Here is a 17,849-nt window from a genome sequence, read left to right as displayed (position 1 = left end):
ATGGTTACTCCAAAAAGTGTTTCATATTTGAGATCACATAGAAAAATGCCCGATGCTGCAAAATGTTTGATAGAAGAATTCAATAACGCGGGTTTGCCTACTGGAAAGGTGGCCACCATCTTCAAAAGCCATGATTTAGGGTTTGACAGTCGAGATTGTTATAATCATATGAAAAATGTGAGGAGAAGGGTATACGATATCGGGGATGCACAAGTTGTGCTACTTTATTGTATTAAACAACAATCACTGAATCCTAGTTTTTTTTATTCTATTATGTGTGACGATGATGATCGTATGGTTAGCTTTTTTTGGATTGATGCAAGATCCAGGCACGCCTATGAGCTTTTTGGGGACTTCGAGCAATGAATGGAAAACATCCAGTTGCCATAATTACTGATCAAGTATGATCAATTTATTGCATTGGTTATTATGTTTTGTATATTATCTCAAATATGACTACTTATTAGTGATTGCATACTTACTCATGTTATTAAATTTACAGGACTTGGCGATTAGCAATGCAGTCTCCAAAGTTTTTCCAAATACGAAACACAGATTTTGTTTGTGGCATATCATGAAAAAGTTTCCAGAAAAGTTATCTCATCTCTACCATGACCACGCATCATTTAAAAGGCATTTGAATGACTGTATTTGGAGCTCCAAGAGCACTCAAGAGTTTGAAGATAGATGGCAAAGATTTCTTATTCAGTATGGTCTTATTGAAAATGAGTGGTTGAATGTACTTTATACAATTAGATCCTCTTGGGTACCAATCTTTAACCATTCCACTTTCTTTGCTGGTATGAACACTACTCAACGTAGCGAAAGTATAAATTCATTTTTTGATGGTTTTGTTACATCTGGCACAACTTTAAAGGAATTTGTGGAGAAATATAATCAAGCAATAGATGCTCGCTACGAGTCATTTAAAAAAGAAGACTTTGAATCTAGGCACAAAGAAAGGATTTTGACATTTAATATGCCATTGGAGGAGCATGCTGCTAAAGTGTATACCCGTGCAATTTTTTTAAAGTTTTGCGATCAACTTTCTCTTAGTTTACGATTTTCTAAGGAGAAACTTGGGGATGATTGTGAGTGGGTTATGTACCGAGTTTTTAATAGGAAAGATGTAGAAGATTATGCAACAGTTGAGATGAAATTGGAAAACAGAGAAGCTAGGTGTTCTTGCCATTATTATGGGTTCATGGGAATCTTATGTCGGCACATGCTTGCTATTTTTTTTATTGAAAATGTTGAACAGATTCCTGAACACTTCATTCTGCAGCGTTGGAGCAAGGAAGGAAATGTGATACCAAGCGGAGAGAAGGACAGATGTACCGCAAATGGAGATAGACTTCTTCGCAGCTTTCATCTACGCTCTAGATATTCCAAACTTGATGACCTTGCATATAAGTCAGATGAAGCTTTTAAATTAATTTGTGATGGTATTGATTCTCTCTATAAAGCAGCAGAAAAAGTTCTAGCGTGCGAAGAGAGTAGTGGTCTTGGGGATTCTAATTTACAGTTGTTGGGTTTTCATCATGAAGAGCCTTCTATGATGTACTTGAAGGATCCAAATATTTCACAAACGAAAGGGCGGAAAAGGGACTCACAAAGTACTTCACAGGGACACAGGATTCGTAGCGGGATTGAAGAAGCATCAAAGCATACTAATATTTGTGGCAATTGTAAGAAGCGGGGACATAATAAACGCACATGCAAAGAATATATAGATGCAATACATTCAATGTTGAGCAAACAACATTGAACTGGTGTTTTGTAATATCAAGTACATCTGACAACCATTATTTTTGAGTCTGATTTTGACATGGATATGGTCTCTTTTTGTGTTGCTAAGCTTTGCATGTAAGTGTAGCTTAATAGAGTAAAACAAAAATAAGTTCACTGTTTTGCTATCAAGAAGTCCAACTATGCTGAGAAAAGAATCATTTCCTGTGGCAGAGGATGATGGATTTACATCAAAAGATGGTGCCAGTTTTTGGATACCCACTACCTTGTGTTGCTAAGTTTTGCATTTCAAGTTGTCAACTTCATGATTTTATTGCAACACCATCAGATAGAATGCCTTGTAAAATCTTATATCTTTTCTTAGTGACTAGTCATCTGAATGACCAATGTTCAGAATTTCTAATTACTGTTTTACTGTGTTGCCATGTTACAGCTTAGAAACATGGACGTTTGATATGTCATTTTCCTGAGTTGTTGTCAATGATCATCTATACTTTTCTCCTCACCAGCCTTAATACAATTGGTATGTTTTGGATAATACCATTTGGAGTTAGTGCTACAAAAAGGTCAGTCTTTCATGCTGAAATGTACTGCTTATATTTTATTAGTATCAAAAAATTAATAACTTAGATAATACATTATTTCATTTATTGAGGAACCTTATGTTTATCTTCATATGTAAACTTACCTTAGCTAATTCTTTGATTGTGAATACGCGTCATCTAGACGATGTGGTTGGCAGAAGCTTGGTGCATTTGTCAATCTAGGATCTTATTATCTTGTGGGAGTTCCTTTAGCAGTTGTGTTTGCTTTTATCCTCCATATGAATGGGCGGGTAAGATTTAACCATTGTGTTATCAAGTTCCTGTTCTGCCTAATTGTAAATGTGTTCAACTAGGGCTAATGCTTTTGAAATTGTCTTGATTCTTCATATTACAGGGGTTAGTTTTGGCAATTGTATTAGCACTTATAGTAAAAGTGGTGTGTTTTCTTGTAGTCATATTACGCACCAATTGGGAGAAAGAAGTAAGTAATCTTAACATCAACTCAATTTTGTTAGCAACTTTAACTCTATTATGTTATTATCTTCATTGTTCAGGTAACATGTTCACCAATTGGCAAGCCATAAGTGATGTGTTAAGCTAATGTCCTAAAGGGTGAGAGGGCTTTTGGAGCTTGCGTTAATTTTCTACAACAACATATTATCAAGCCACAAGTGATGTGTTAAGCTAATGTCCTAAACTGCCTTCGGGCCATTGGCACTGTAGTAGCTAGTTTCTAACTTGTTGTATATGCAGTGTGTTTAGGTTCAACACAACTGTTTATATTGTGGGTTATATTTTAAGCTTGCAATGACAACTTTGACATGGTTTTGGAATTCTATGTCCCAAAGAGATAAGCTAGGTTCAACACAACTGCTTGATTTTCAATTGATGGTGAAGTCTTGTAAATTGTTTGAGAAATCAGCTTGAATATAATTGAAACTAAAAAGTTATAGTAGATATTGAATTATCATTAAGGAAGGTGGATGATGTGTCTACTGCTGCAGAATCAAGCTTACTTTCATTACCTTCTTTCTAATTTATGACAAAAACCTGAAGAAAAGGAACCTATTTCACTCTCATAAATGCAAAACTTAATGACTTTATTCAGTACTCATGTCTGTTACATAAAATTACGAGACATTTCATGAAACTAGTCGTGAGTTAGTCTGCAATTGTATGAAACTAGTATTGATAATTATTTTAATTAATTAGCTTTTTAAGCTTTCTTAAATTTATTTTAAAAATATGTACTAATTTTAAATCTTTTGTAATAAATTAGTTTTTTTGGTCATGTAAGTTAATTAAATAAAATTTTAATAATAATATTTCAGAATTTGATAGATATCAAAATCTTCCCAAAGGAAAAGAATTCCTAAATCCAACAAATCAATAAATTGATAGCTAAAATCATTGTGATTACAAATAACAAAATCCCAGATAACCAAAGTCATTGTGAAGAATCTGACACTACTGCTGCAATAGTAAAATGCCATAGCTGTTTATCAAAAAAAAAAAAAATGCCATAGCTGTTTTAGGCATTAAGACAGTCTTCCTTAACATTGCTATGAATGGAACAGCTGCATAGATAGCAGCAAAACATGATGGTGAAAACTTCTTAGTATGTTGTCTCCATATTGCTGGTGGACACTTGCATTTCATGCCTGGATGAGGTTGAATAACCTTTGCAACAAGTGGAAGGATTTTGCTAACTGCGCGTTATGACTTTGCAATTGGGTCATTCTTTGCAGCCACTCATTGCCTTTTGCCTCATGCTTTGATTAACTATCCTGAATATCAATTAAATTAAATACACATCAGGGAGATTGAAAAAGTAATCCACATCATGATTGAAAGTTGTTCTGTTTTACAATGTTTAAAAATAAATATCTTAGTGATTCTCTCCAACTACACAAAGATTTGTTAATTTCTCTTTCCTTATAATAAATAAAATGATGAAAAATCTAGTAGGCCCAAACATATTATTTATAATTTTAAAACCTTTAGCAGAAAATCTTGTAACGAAAAATGATTTGGTCGTGGCCAGAATAATATACTTAATGTAATATATACCTGTGAAGAATGTTCTTTTTTTGATGATTTGGGCTATCTTTTCTGGTTGTTCCACTTTCAAAAAATGAATCAAAACTGAATCGGCCAAATCCAAAGATGATCCAAATGATGATATACTAATAGTTGCTGCCCTTATAACAATGATTGAATTGGGATTTTGGAAGCTCAGCCTGCACTTTCTTTGAATGGATATTTAAGCATAGAGTTCATTTATGTCTCTAGTAAAGAAGTCCATTCTTCAGCTTTAAATCTAAAAGACCAGTAAAAAGAGGGAAAACATGTATAAGAAATACTTCATGGGATTATGGGTAAGAGATATAAAATGTGGAGGAGTCAATGAATTCAATTCACAGAATTCTTACAAACAAAATTAAATGAAATCTCAAGACTATAAGGTCTAAGCATTTGAAATTAGACTAAATTATTGAAATTCTTGTAGCAGCCAAATCCAAATATACACACACCAATCCGTGAAGTCCACATTAGGATTCAAAACCTAATACTGAACCCATAAGATATCACAGAGCAACATATATTTTCTATTTTTTAAAGTCCACGTAAAGAGAAAATTACTCTAAACTTGTCAAAACTAGAACCTTGGACCAGTTATCCCAACCTCTTGTCATATAATCAAACAGAAAAGGCTAGCATTAAATATCATTGGTCATTATAGATTTAAGCAAGTTGAGATTTCTCATTTGTCAACTTGCATCAGTTCACAGAATTCGGTGTTCTACAATCTCTTATCATTTGCATCCCTAACAGTCAACTCAAGGGCAAATTCCAATTCATTTTCCAGATTCAGCCCCAATACCACAACCAACTGCAATTTAAAACCTTATGGGAACTAATTATGTCAACTGTGAAATACTTACTAGGTAAAATCCTCGCCCATGAAATGGAAAATCGATATACATTGTTGCGAAGAGAGCACATCAACTTGATGTCTTCCTGTCAAGTGTCAAGGACTATGGTTAAGAGAGTCAATGATAATAGTCAAAGTATAGTGAATTGTAAAGCTGATACCAGATTATCATTACCAAAATGACAATCGGCTATGTAAAATCTAAACTCAAGGGCAAATTCCAAATAATTTTCCAGATTCAGCCCCAATACCACAACCCATTTAAAAATTTACACAAAAAAATGAAAGATAAATATAATAACTTCAACGCATTTCAAAAAATTCCTATTAAATTTGAAACAGCTTCAACAATCGAAACTTAAAAAGAATAAACCCCAAAAAAAGAAAAAAAGTCAAAGGAGAAAAAAAATGGCGAATCACCCACGTTAACAGATGAAAACTCCAATCAAATTGCCTAACTCACAGGTCCTGTAATGGCGGCAACAAGGTCGACTCAATATATCATTCCACGCGCAGGTGGGAAACGCCGACAGCAAGGTCGGCCTCCGGCAGTAAAAGAGCACAAGGGCTGGCGCAACGATGGTGGGTCACAAACAGAGGGCTGAGACGGCGATGGCAGATGGTCGGGATGGAGTGACGTGGACGCAGACGACAATCTACTGGAGGCTTGAGCGGAGAGGGTAAGAGAGCGGGAAAGGAAAGTGTGGTAGACGTTAGACGTGAAATGGAAGCTATTTGTGGAATGGAGAAATTAAATCAGAACCGTCGACGAAACAATTAATCTAACGGTTATTAATTGTTTGTAAACATTTGTAAACTATTTATTTTGTCAATATATCTATTCCCCATTTTTATATATACAAATAAAATAAAAATGAATCCTATATATATTTTGGGAAAAACAACTCATTGTTGAAAAGTTGTTTCCCGTGCCAGTGATTCATCGATTTATGTGTAATAGTTATTTTTTAAATAGTGGTTGGGCCACCACATATTGTATCGATGCTAGGAGATAAATATGTGTCTATAGTTTAGTACAAGTTTGTAATATTTTATATTCTTAACATTAAAAAAATAAAAATAAAAAACAAACTTCGAGGACGTCAAATAAGTCAAGTCCGCGCGTGCTGCTTTGTGAGTTTTGTCTTCAAAAGACCAACTTTTGTTTGTGTATTCAATTTACTTTACCAAACTGTGTTTCCAAACACTCTCTAGTTTCAGAATCGGTAGCAATCAATCATGGCAAGGCAAGAATCATTGTTTTCCTCTTCCTCCTTTAGCTATGGATGGGAATACGATGTGTTTCTAAGCTTCAGAGGCGTAGATGCTCGTCACGGTTTCACTGGCAATCTCTACAAAGCTCTTTGTAGCAGGGGAATCCACACCTTCATTGATGATGAAGAGCTTGAAAGAGGAGAGGAAATCACACCATCACTTGTCAAGGCTATTGAGGAATCCAGGATTGCCATCATTGTGCTCTCTACAAACTATGCTTCTTCTTCATTTTGCTTGGACGAACTTGTCCATATCCTTCACGGCATCAAGCAAAATGGTCGGCTGGTTCTGCCAATTTTTTACAAGGTGGATCCTTCTGATGTGCGACATCAGAGGGGTAGTTATAGAGAAGCATTGGATAATCAGGAAGTGAAGTTCAGGGCTAACAAAGAGACGTTCGAGGATAACATGAAGAGGTTGCAGAAATGGAAGACGGCACTGCAGCAGGTAGCTAACTTGTCTGGCGATCATTTCGAAACAACTGGGTATTTTTGACATGCAGGAGAGTAAAACAAAACAGTACTGCATGTAAAACAAGTTCTGTATTTTTGGAATTATGTCAAATGAAGTAATGGATCATTTGTCTGTCATGCAGGAGAGTAAGACAGGCTGAATGGTATACTTGGGCTGCAACAAGGGGAGTTAATGAAGAAATGCTTATGGAGAATTTGCCTGAAGATCTGCAGAGCGACATAAGACGTCATCTTTTCAAATTTGTTAAGAAAGTATGCACTATAATATCTATGGCATAAATGACTAGTTATAATAACACCAATTTATCATTCTTACTCTTTAAGTGGATCATATTATGTGGTTTAGATGTTAGGTGAACTTCACAATCTCAGCCACCTTGATTCATTTAAAATTCTGTTTTACTTAGGTGTCTCTACTTGTAACCTGCTAGAATTAAATAGAAGTTTAAATGTGAAAATCATTGTGAAAGCAAAGCTTTATGCATCTTCATCATGAAACTAAAACCACGATATATCAAAAGCCAAATTGTGTCAAACAGTATTGAAATTTGTATTATACTTTGTAGCAATTTGTGTCAATAATCTGAGGATCTAAATTATCTACAGGTTCGAATTTTCGCCCTGATGGATCAGCCTATCTTAGATGCTATTTGTGAGAGACTCAAACAAAAGACATACATCAAAGGAAGTGAATTTTGTGCCAGGGTTGTCTAGTACAGAAGATGGTATTCATTGTGCGTGGTAAATTGGAGAGTGTTGGAGAAGATGGAATTAGAGTTCCCTTAGCCGAAGGAGATGTTTGTGGTGAAGAACTTCTGACATGGTATCTTGAATATTCTTCTATAAGCACAGGTATAACAACAATACTTGATGCAATGACAAAGATGGATGATGTTAAATAATAGAGATCTTATAGAGTTGCAATAATCAGCAACTTGGCCTCTACAAAATAAGAAACAGCATGGTTCATCAATTTGATCTCACTTTGCAGATGGTAGAAAAATAAGGCTCCCAGGACAGAAGTTGGTTAGCAATAGGAACGTAAGGTGCTTAACAAATGTGGAGGCATTTTCACTCTGTGCTGCAGAACTTGAAGAAGTCACAATCCTATTAACAAGATTCTTGAGGAGTCCTCGTGTTCAAGGAGCCTTAAGGTCATTTCCCTTGTCATGTATCTTGATTTATGCTTCAGCCTAATAATCTTGACCATTTTATGACTTACCAAAATGAGAATAAAAAAACCAGTAATAATAGATGCACATATTTATATGTCATAATGTAACCAGTAACAAGTTACAAGTCTGTGATTTTTCACCGGTAGAAAGCTCAATTTATGTTTTCAAATCCATGATTGACACAATGGTTTTGATAATTGTGTTATGTTGTTAGGTATGAATCACCTTATTGGAGATCCCTTGCAGCAATCCAGATTCAAGTTGCATGGAGATACTGTAAAGAACCACTTCAACCCAAAACCTTAAGGTGTTGGGTGAGGGTCATTTTAATGGTTTATATTATTCTCTAATAGATATCGGAAGAAACGTCTAAGTTGTGTTAATTCTTGAGTCTCACTATCAGATTAATCATTGGGGTCATGGTTTGTACAGTTATATCTTAATTTGGTACACAGTTTTTATGAAGTTCAACAAAATATAGCAGATTAACTAGCTTGTTACCACATGCAAAAGTGTCATTTTTAATTAAATAATGAAGGGTAAATTAATTCAACCTCCCCTAATTTAGTCTGTCTACTAAGGAAAGGATATGACATCCCTAATTATTTATTACTAAGGAATGTTAACGACCTGTTATTAAATGATTATAAGTTAATTTTATCCCAAGAAGTTGAAATTTTGTCCTACTTCTATTGTTGGGCCTCATTTGCTTGCCTAACCGAAAGACCTCATAAAGAATTCTTTAACTGTGATTGGGTTATTGCCAAAATAAATTTGTCTACCCCTTTTATTGAGTATAAATGATTCGAATTGAATTATGAACCGTACGAAAAGAATCATATTTTTTATTTGGGTCAATAATTGAATCATTTTCTTCAAACTGGTTCAAGAATCGAATTATTTTTTCAAAACCGATTCGGTTCTCCAAATGATGCTTGGAATTTCTTTTTTGTGTGGAAGAAGAAGTTAGACCAAATCACTTTTTTCTTTTATTTGTAATATAAAACTTAACCGGATCGTGCCCATCTCTAGTCTATATTATTCCCTCTTTCAAAATTCTTATAAAAATGAAAGACATGTTTTAATAGCCCTCTACCTCTGTCCAAAATATCATCCACACTACTTGTTTGAATTGCAAACAACGGTCAAGTTGTGGTCTAAAAAAAAAAAAGTTGAGTTCGGGACAAAGTTAGACTTGGGAGTGAGTCACAAATTAAGAAAAGGTGGATATTAGAACTAGACACATATCCAGATGCCCTAACAGTAACACAATGGCTTTTTCTTTTCTTTTCTTTTTCGGTAGACAAAACAATGGCTTTTATGCAAACTATTATAATCTAAACATGATTAATCTATCCCATAAAATAAACAAACAAACAAAATGACGTATATAAAAAACCATGATTATGTCACATTCAACTAATCCAAGCATTGGTTAATTTCACTACGTCACATCCAACTAATCAAACATTGGTTATTTCCAATTTGGATTGGCTTGTTAAAAAAATTCCTTTTATATCTTATTTATTTTAAAAGTATTTTTTATAAAAATTACTTAAAACTGTTTAAACGGAGATTTTAGTATAAGTGTTTTTGTTTTTTAAGTAATTTTTGGCTAAAAAAAGCCCATCTACAAAATATGAAAAAAGAAACTTCGTGGAAGGGGCAAAGAAGTCAAGTCAAGTCAAGTCATATGTTTTGTGACTTTTGTTATGTCTACAAAAGACCGGCATTTGTTGTTATCAAAAAAAAAAAAAAAAAAAGACCAGCATTTGTTTCTGTGTTCAATTTACTTTACCAAACTGGGTTTTCCAAACTCTCTCTAGTTTCAGAATCGTGAATCGTGAGCAATCAATGATGGCAAGGCAAGAATCATTGTTGTCCTCTTCCTCCTTTAGCTATGATGTGTTTTTAAACTTCAGAGGCGTAGATACTCGTCACGGTTTCACTGCCAATCTCTACAAAGCTCTTGATGACAGGGGAATCCACACCTTTATTGATAATGAAGAGCTTCAAAAAGGAGAGGAAATCACACCATCACTTGTCAAGGCTATTGAGGAATCCAGGATTGCCATCATTGTGCTCTCTACCAACTATGCTTCTTCTTCATTTTCCTTAGATGAACTTGTCCACATTCTTCACTGCATCAAGCAAAAGGGTCGGTCGGTTTTGCCAGTTTTCTATGACGTTGACCCTTCTGATGTGCGATATCAGACAGGTAGCTATGAAGAAGCACTCGCTACTCTTGAAAAGTGGTTTAAGGATGACAGGTTGCAAAAATGGAGGGAGGCTCTGCGTCAAACGGCTGGCTTGTGTGGCTTTACTTTCAAACAACAAGGGTACTGTTTTATCTTCCTTTGTTTTTTTTAATGTTTCTTTAATTTTCATCTGTTCAACACATATATGATTCATTTAGTACGACTTCATTCAATAATTGGGCAGGAATAGGAACGAACATGAGCTTATTGAGAAGATTGTTAAAGTGGTCTCCAACAAGATTAATCGGGCTCCTTTACATGTTGCGGATTATACAGTTGGATTGGAGTCTAAAGTGCAAGATGTAATCTCTCTTCTCAATTTTGGATCTGATGAAGTCCACATGATAGGGATCCATGGATTTGGGGGAGTAGGAAAGACGACACTTGCTCTATCAGTTTTTAACTCTGTTGCTGAATATTTTGAGGGTTTATGTTTTCTTCAAAATGTGAGAGAAATTTCAAACACACATGGGTTACTTCATCTCCAAGAGACCCTTCTTTTGAAAACAGTCGGGAAGGATATTAAGTTTGCAGGTGTCAATGAAGGAATGGCAACAATAGAGCATAGGCTCAAGCGGAGGAAGATTCTTTTAGTTCTTGATGATGTTGACAAGCTAAAGCAATTGCAAGCTACTTGTGGAAAGCCTGATTGGTTTGGTTCTGGTAGCAGAATCATCATTACAACTCGGGACAAGGATTTGCTAACAAGTCATGAGGTTAAAAGAACATATGAGGTTGATTTGTTGAATAATAAAGAAGCTCTTGAATTGCTCTGTTGTTATGCTTTTAAAACTGAAAAAGTTGATCCACAGTATGGGCACATTTTAAACCGTGCAGTAACTTATGCTTCTGGACTTCCATTGGCTTTGGAGGTAATAGGTTCCGACTTATTTGTAAGAAGGAAAGAAGAATGGGAATCTACGTTAGATCAGTATGAAATAATTCCTAATGACGAGATCCAGAACATACTTAAAGTAAGTTTTGATTCTTTGAAGGAAAATCAGAAAAAAATATTTCTTGATATTGCTTGTTTCTTCAATGGATATGCTTTGGCATATGTCAAAAAAATACTTCATGCTCATCATGGTTTCCTTCCGGATGATGGTATTGGAGTGTTGATTGCAAAATCTCTCATAAAGATTGATGCGTATGATCATGTAACATTGCATGACCTGATAGAGGACATGGGTAAAGAGATTGTCCGACTGGAAGCACCAAATGAGCCTAGCAAGCGTAGTAGGTTATGGTTCCACGAAGATATACTTCAAGTTCTTGAAGAAAATACGGTAAGACTGATATGCATGGTTTGATTTTAAAATTTAACCTTTATTTATCTCTTTATCATTATTATGTGTTGGACGCCTAGATGACAGTATATTTATGCCTTTGTTTTGTCAATGTTATTTCACTTTCTATTATTTTCCTTTTATGATATGTAATCTTCTTTTAATATGCATATTTGCATTGAAAAACATATGTACGTGTATTGTGGTTGACATGTGCTTTTGTTTTAAAAGGAAAGTGGTGTAATTCAAATCATGATTCTGGACTTCCCTGAATTTAAAGTAGTAGAATGGGATGGAAACGGCTTCAAGGATATGAAAAAACTCAAAACACTTATTATAAGAAATGCTGGTTTTTTTGAAGGTCCCAAACATCTTCCAAATAGTTTGAGAGTACTGGAATGGTGGGGATATCCTTCAACATCTTTACCATCCGATTTTAATCAAAAGAATCTTGCGATACTGGAGTTACCCCAAAGTCCCTTACTGTCAATTGATTCACTCATGTCAAAGAAGGTAAGTATAATAAGTTCTTTCCCCTGTTCTTCTATATCGATATATTCATTATGAGATAATTCATTTGTTTCCTGTATTTTTTTTTCTTTTTTTTTTTTCTTGTTGCAGAGGAAGTTTGATAGTATGAAAGTTTTGAAGTTTGATGGTTGTCAATGTATAACAAAAATACCTGATGTGTCTGGTGTCCCAAATTTAGAAAAATTATCATTTGGACATTGTGACAATTTAATCAAAATTCACGAATCGGTTGGATTCCTGAATAAACTCAAAATCTTGAACGCTAGTGGTTGCAAGAAGTTTAGCAGTTTTCCACCCATCGAGTTGCCCTCACTTGAAGAACTTAATCTTTCATTTTGTCCTAGTCTTGAGAATTTTCCAGAAATATTAGGAAAGATGGAAAAAATAACACAGCTTGATATCACTAACACTCTCATAAAAGAACTGCCATTTTCAATTGAAAACCTCACTCGGCTTCAAGAACTAGTGCTGAATCTTTGTGGAGGATTTGTTCGGTTACCAAGGAGCATTTCGATGATGCCAGAACTTAATCTATTGATTGTTATGAACTGTGAGGTATTGCCTTAGTGATTTCACAATTCTTCCTGAATGCATCAAGAAATGTCTCTTTTTGACAGAAATTAGTTTATATTTTTGCAAGAATTTTCGGGAAATTGAAGGGATTCCACCCAACTTAAAAGAATTCGTTGTATGGAAGTGCACATCCTTGAAAGATTTAGACCTCACACTATTTCCCGAATGTTTGACGAAACTTGTCTTACATAATTGCGAGAATCTTCAAGAAATCAGAGGGATTTCACCCAACATAAGAATTTTAAATGCAAGAGAATGCACATCCTTGACTTCCGAGTGTACAAGCATGTTACTGAATCAGGTTCTTGTTTTTCTTACGTATTTAATTTGATATTTCATATATCTCATATAGACTGAAACTATACAGGTGTTGCTAAATCAATGTATCAATAAATTATGACTAACAGGAATTGCACGAGGAGGGTGGAGACAAAGTGTTTTTCTTGCCAGGATCAAGCATTCCAGAGTGGTTTGAGCATCGTCTCGTTGAAGAGTCAATTTCTTTCCGGTTTCGTAACATGATCCCTTCTATATCTGTATCTTTTGCTTTTCTTTTCAATGGACAATATCCCACTTATTATAGTCTTGATATTGAAGTCAACGGCATTCCAAAAGTTATAAAAGAGGATTTCAATTTTTATTGCGAAGAAGGGGATTATACAGTTCTTTATGATATAAAACCGGAAACATTCTTACGTCATGATGTTCTATTTCTAGAAGAAAATATCTGGAATTATGTGAAGTGTACTCTATCATGCAATAGAGACGGAGGGTTTCTCAGAGAAAGTGGAATCCATGTATTCAAACAAGGAAGGAGCATGGAGGACATTGAATTCACCGATCAGCAAGGCTTGGCAGATTCTCAGACACGGCAAATGATTTTGAAAAGGGCAGCGAGGTCTTTAAGATTGAGATCCTGGGAAGAACACGGTAAGATCTTATATTTTTAATTTTAATTATTAAAAATAACATTTATGCATTTTTATTAGTATTTATATTTTTAAAGGAGATAAAATTATGTCATTTTAAGTGAGAGAAAGAGATACACAATAAAAAATCATGGGGGAAAAGTGAGAGTTTTTTTTTTTTTAATTTAATTTTTAAATAAGAAATATTTGTTTTAACTAAAATAACCATTTTTTAAGAGGACAAACATTTTTCCCTGATTTAAAAATAATTTATAAAAGAAAAAAATGATAATTGAAAATTCTCTCAAAATATAAAAGAAGGATTTAGAAAAAATAAAAATAAAAAGAAGTAAGAAGAGAGAATGGTGGAGAGTAAAATGGAAAATAAAGATACAGCAAAATGCATAAAAAAATAAAGAGTAAAATCGCGATATTGATAACCTAGTTGCTGCCACCTCCAGCATCAAAATATAATGTTAATTGGCATTCAAATTCAATGGCACCGATGCTGAGAAGTAGCACTCTCAATTTCCAAGTTAAATTCATTTGTGGCATTTCTTTCTCAGTATGCTTTCACTATTTTCGAATTTACTTGCCCTATATATTACGGGTACCAGGGCTAGAATAATGCTCATTTGGTTCATTATTAATCTTTTCTAGAAGAAAGTCTAAATAATTTCAATTAATTAAGTAATGTAAGAGAAATTGAAATCTATAAGATTATGTATTAGTATGGAAATATAACAAAATAATATTTGTAAATTTCGATTCAACGTGTTTGTTTATAAGTTATTTTGGCTTATTAATTAAGAAAAAGTTACTCAACTTTATCATCTCAACAGGCTGTGAAATTGTGTCAAGAAAGAGGAAAATAGGTGTGTTAAATGTGGACTTGGACAATGAAGCCTGGGAACCTTGTTGTCCTGCACCTTCAAAAGTGGCTTTGAATTCAGCAGTGTCAAACTTTGCTACTGGTGCTGCCAGGGAAGAAGGTAAACAATTTGGGGGGTATTTACTTATGAAGAGATTGGATTTTCTAACCATGAGATGCATATTAAGATTCAGATTCATATTTGTTTATTTATTTATTTATTTTGCCAAAATTACTATTCGAACAAACAAGCAAGGTCAATTACAATGTCAATTCCACAAAAGTTTTCAGTCTCTTGACAGTACCTCACCCTATATTACCTAACTTCATTTCCATATGAAGACAACTGTAGTATATTGACTCCTGGTAAAATAATAGCAAATTACTAAATGAATATTTCAAACTTACATTATATTCAGCATACAAGGATGATTAGTCAGACTTATAAATTTAATATCTCTCCATCTGAACAAAGTTTTTATTTGTAAGTTGTGTTACTGGACACTAATGATATTGGGCTCAATAAAGCCAAGCCCATTGTAACTTAACTGTTTTTATTTAGTTGCCTAGTTAGTTACGTTCAGTTTCAGTTAGTTAGATGATAGTTTTAGAATCAGTAGTATAAAAACACTTTACCTTGCTCGTATTCATTAATTTTCAGTTTATGAAATATTCAGATTCTTCATTTCTCTATCTTCTCTGTTCTTTGGTTCTTGCATGGTGATTCTAGTATCATAAGAAGTTGACCATCACTAATGAATTGCTGTAACTACGCCATTCTGCTGCTTGCATCCTCATACTCTAGATTGTCATGCTTCAGGAGAATCATCTCAAAATAATTTGGCTTTGTTGCCTTTATTGGAACCGCAATTGGGACAGGTCACAGAGTGGCTTTCATTGCTTCCACCTCCAGCATCGAACAATTATGTGAATTCGCATTCAAATTCAATGGTATCAAAACTGAGAAGTAGCGCTCCCAATTTCCATGGTAAATATACATTTGTGGCATTTCTTTCTCGGTATGCTTTCACAATTTCCAAATGTAGTTGCCCTATATATTTTCCTTCTCGACGAGTACCATGGCTAGAATGATCATGTGGTGCAATATTAATTTTTTCAACAAGAAAGTATAAATAATTTCAATTAATTGTTTAAGTAATGTAAGAGAAATTGAATTCTATAAGATTATGAATTAGTATGGAAATATAAGGAAATAATATTTGAAAATTTTGATTTAAACTTGAGAACAAGATATATATGCTTCATTTTTTGGTGACTGGCAACTAAATAGTTCTTGGTGGCCTCAGCGGTTTTCAGTTTGGTAAACTTTTCTAATCATTCCTCTTTCTTCTTGTAAAGAACATTTATAGCTGCCTGATTTAGAATATATGGAGAGGAGACAGCATGCAGGTCTGGATATTGGAACAGAAAATTGAAAACTTTTAACATTTTTTACTTGCCTAGTTCAATTATTTTCTTCATGATTGAAATGGAGCATTTTCTAGCATAAGGTGTTATGATTTGAATTTTGAAGCTTTTTAACGGTTGAGACTTGAGAGTAAACTTGGGTAACTGTGAAGCTATTGAAATGTTAATGTTGATGGTTCTCTTCTTAGACCTGTGCCCTCCTTTGTCCTTTTCCAAGATTTAATAATTGATCCATTCTTAGCCTAGGCAAGGTCGTCTTGTTGTGATAGAAATGAACAAGAAGAAAAGGCCTTATATTTTTTCATCAGCATTTACACTTTTGGCACACTAAATATGCATTCATTTCTATCTGCAGTATTCCTTTAGGTGCAGTGTTTGAAGAGGGTAGCCTTCTCGAGACTGCTTTCAATGTTTGGAAGGACCAAGAATATTGTGGAGGGATCAAGGTGGCTCTCACTTTTACTGCTGAGGAAGTGCTAAAATCTATTTCACTATTATTTTTCTTCATGTTTAGATTCCTATCTTTCTCCCTATTCAAATATACCACTAACTTCTGGTTGCAGAGAGATGGTGACCAGGGTTACAATGTGCAAAGAATCGAGTAGGGAATTTTAAAGTGAAGGAAGGGTTTACATATTTGTCAGGTCCAGAATTTACTTTTATGGCGAAAAATAAGCAGTTTTGGGTAACTTTGGGAATTTTTGTAACTGTTTTTCTGGTGTGATGATCTGATAATGTTGTGCTGTCTGTTTTAGTGCTTTTCTCCTTTTTGATGTAAACTACATTAAGCTTAAACTATTATTTTTTATGCACTTTTTTATTACTACTACTGCTATTTATTATTATTAAGAAATGTTGTTGGAATTCACTTAAATATGGAAATGTGATTCTAAAGTGAATCAAGCTATTTTAAATATGACAATGATTATCTTCAACTAAAATAAGTAATTAATATATAAGAAAAATATGTCTCACCACAAAGTAGATGAACTTATAATAAATTGTTTCAGCTTAACCCGCCGCTGAGTTAATGATTATGTTTGGATAGAGAATAGGCTTATAAAATTACGTCAAAATCAAATAATTCCCTAAAATTCGGTGAAATTCCATGCCGTTACTCATGATCATGAATGAATGAGGTTGGACCCAATATATGATCGACAACAATTTTATTCTCAAAATATTTCATCAACTTAACTAAGGATTGACTTTATATTGTAAAATATTATGCCAGGTGCATGTGTAGTTTTGATTATTCAGGAAAAAAAAAAAAAACTCAGTTGTTGTTTATTGTATGAGAATATATAAAAGAAGTGTGAAAAGAAAACCATGATTATGAGAATATATAATTGGATTTAATGTTTCTTTTGTTATAGCATTTAATTTTATCTTTAACACATGCATTAGACCCAATTTATTTTTCTGTTCTCTTAGTATGGCTTCACATCGGCCAAATACATTTTTATACATACAAATAAAATAAAAATTAATCCTATATATATTTTGGAAAAAACAACTCATTGTTGAAAAGTTGTTTCCCGTGCCAGTGATTCATCGATTTATGTGTAATATTTTTTTAAATAGTGGTTGGGCCACCACATATTGTATCGATACTAGGAGATAAATCTATGTGTCTATAGTTTAGTACAAGTTTGTAATATTTTATATTCTTAACATTAAAAAAATAAAAATAAAAAACAAACTTCGAGGACGTCAAATAAGTGAAGTCCGCGCGTGCTGCTTTGTGAGTTTTGTCTACAAAAGACCAACTTCTGTTTCTCTCTTCAATTTACTTTACCAAACTGTGTTTCCAAACACTCTCTAGTTTCAGAATCGGTAGCA

The 17,849-nt window shown here is 33.9% G+C and overlaps 3 protein-coding genes and 1 pseudogene across 3 annotated transcripts; all 4 read left to right on the top strand.

The window, feature by feature from the left end:
- Nucleotides 1-362: 362 nt before the first annotated feature.
- On the top strand, nucleotides 363-2,878 carry LOC133300311 (protein FAR1-RELATED SEQUENCE 5-like). Its single transcript, XM_061499831.1, has 6 exons — nucleotides 363-401; nucleotides 503-1,688; nucleotides 1,791-1,866; nucleotides 2,476-2,584; nucleotides 2,689-2,775; nucleotides 2,849-2,878. Exons 1-6 carry the CDS (start codon nucleotides 363-365, stop codon nucleotides 2,876-2,878), a joined length of 1,527 nt encoding a protein of 508 aa, XP_061355815.1.
- Nucleotides 2,879-6,468: 3,590 nt separating this feature from the next.
- On the top strand, nucleotides 6,469-6,999 carry LOC133300310 (toll/interleukin-1 receptor-like protein). Its single transcript, XM_061499829.1, has one exon. The coding sequence runs from the start codon at nucleotides 6,469-6,471 to the stop codon at nucleotides 6,997-6,999; it is 531 nt and encodes a 176-aa protein (XP_061355813.1).
- Nucleotides 7,000-7,157: 158 nt separating this feature from the next.
- LOC133300309 (probable cyclic nucleotide-gated ion channel 20, chloroplastic) lies at nucleotides 7,158-8,641 on the top strand (annotated as a pseudogene).
- Nucleotides 8,642-9,940: 1,299 nt separating this feature from the next.
- LOC133300303 (disease resistance protein Roq1-like) lies at nucleotides 9,941-16,812 on the top strand. The gene is made up of 9 exons (XM_061499824.1): nucleotides 9,941-10,491; nucleotides 10,595-11,696; nucleotides 11,928-12,209; nucleotides 12,318-12,782; nucleotides 12,868-13,101; nucleotides 13,208-13,730; nucleotides 14,551-14,700; nucleotides 15,400-15,567; nucleotides 16,363-16,812. Exons 1-9 carry the CDS (start codon nucleotides 10,007-10,009, stop codon nucleotides 16,371-16,373), a joined length of 3,420 nt encoding a protein of 1,139 aa, XP_061355808.1. The 5' UTR covers nucleotides 9,941-10,006; the 3' UTR covers nucleotides 16,374-16,812.
- Nucleotides 16,813-17,849: the final 1,037 nt, after the last annotated feature.

Source organism: Gastrolobium bilobum, unplaced genomic scaffold (genome assembly GCF_033153095.1).
Source record: "Gastrolobium bilobum isolate Gb01-03AN ecotype WA unplaced genomic scaffold, APGP_CSIRO_Gbil_v1 utg27331, whole genome shotgun sequence".
Lineage (NCBI taxonomy): Eukaryota > Viridiplantae > Streptophyta > Magnoliopsida > Fabales > Fabaceae > Gastrolobium > Gastrolobium bilobum.
The sequence above is the reverse complement of the archived record's forward strand: the minus strand, read 5'-3'. Positions and strand labels throughout refer to the sequence as shown.

What these genes read in the sequence shown, in the direction of transcription:
- LOC133300310 (XM_061499829.1), top strand. Translation starts at nt 6,469, where the DNA reads ATGGCAAGGCAAGAATCATTGTTTTCCTCTTCCTCCTTTAGCTATGGA.
- LOC133300303 (XM_061499824.1), top strand. Translation starts at nt 10,007, where the DNA reads ATGATGGCAAGGCAAGAATCATTGTTGTCCTCTTCCTCCTTTAGCTAT. An exon ending in AAGTTCTTGAAGAAAATACG is followed by an intron (nt 11,697 to 11,927) that starts GTAAGACTGATA and finishes TTGTTTTAAAAG; the next exon opens with GAAAGTGGTGTAATTCAAAT. An exon ending in GAGATCCTGGGAAGAACACG is followed by an intron (nt 13,731 to 14,550) that starts GTAAGATCTTAT and finishes TCATCTCAACAG; the next exon opens with GCTGTGAAATTGTGTCAAGA.
- LOC133300311 (XM_061499831.1), top strand. Translation starts at nt 363, where the DNA reads ATGAATGGAAAACATCCAGTTGCCATAATTACTGATCAA. An exon ending in TTGCCATAATTACTGATCAA is followed by an intron (nt 402 to 502) that starts GTATGATCAATT and finishes TTAAATTTACAG; the next exon opens with GACTTGGCGATTAGCAATGC. An exon ending in TACTAATATTTGTGGCAATT is followed by an intron (nt 1,689 to 1,790) that starts GTAAGAAGCGGG and finishes TGTAATATCAAG; the next exon opens with TACATCTGACAACCATTATT.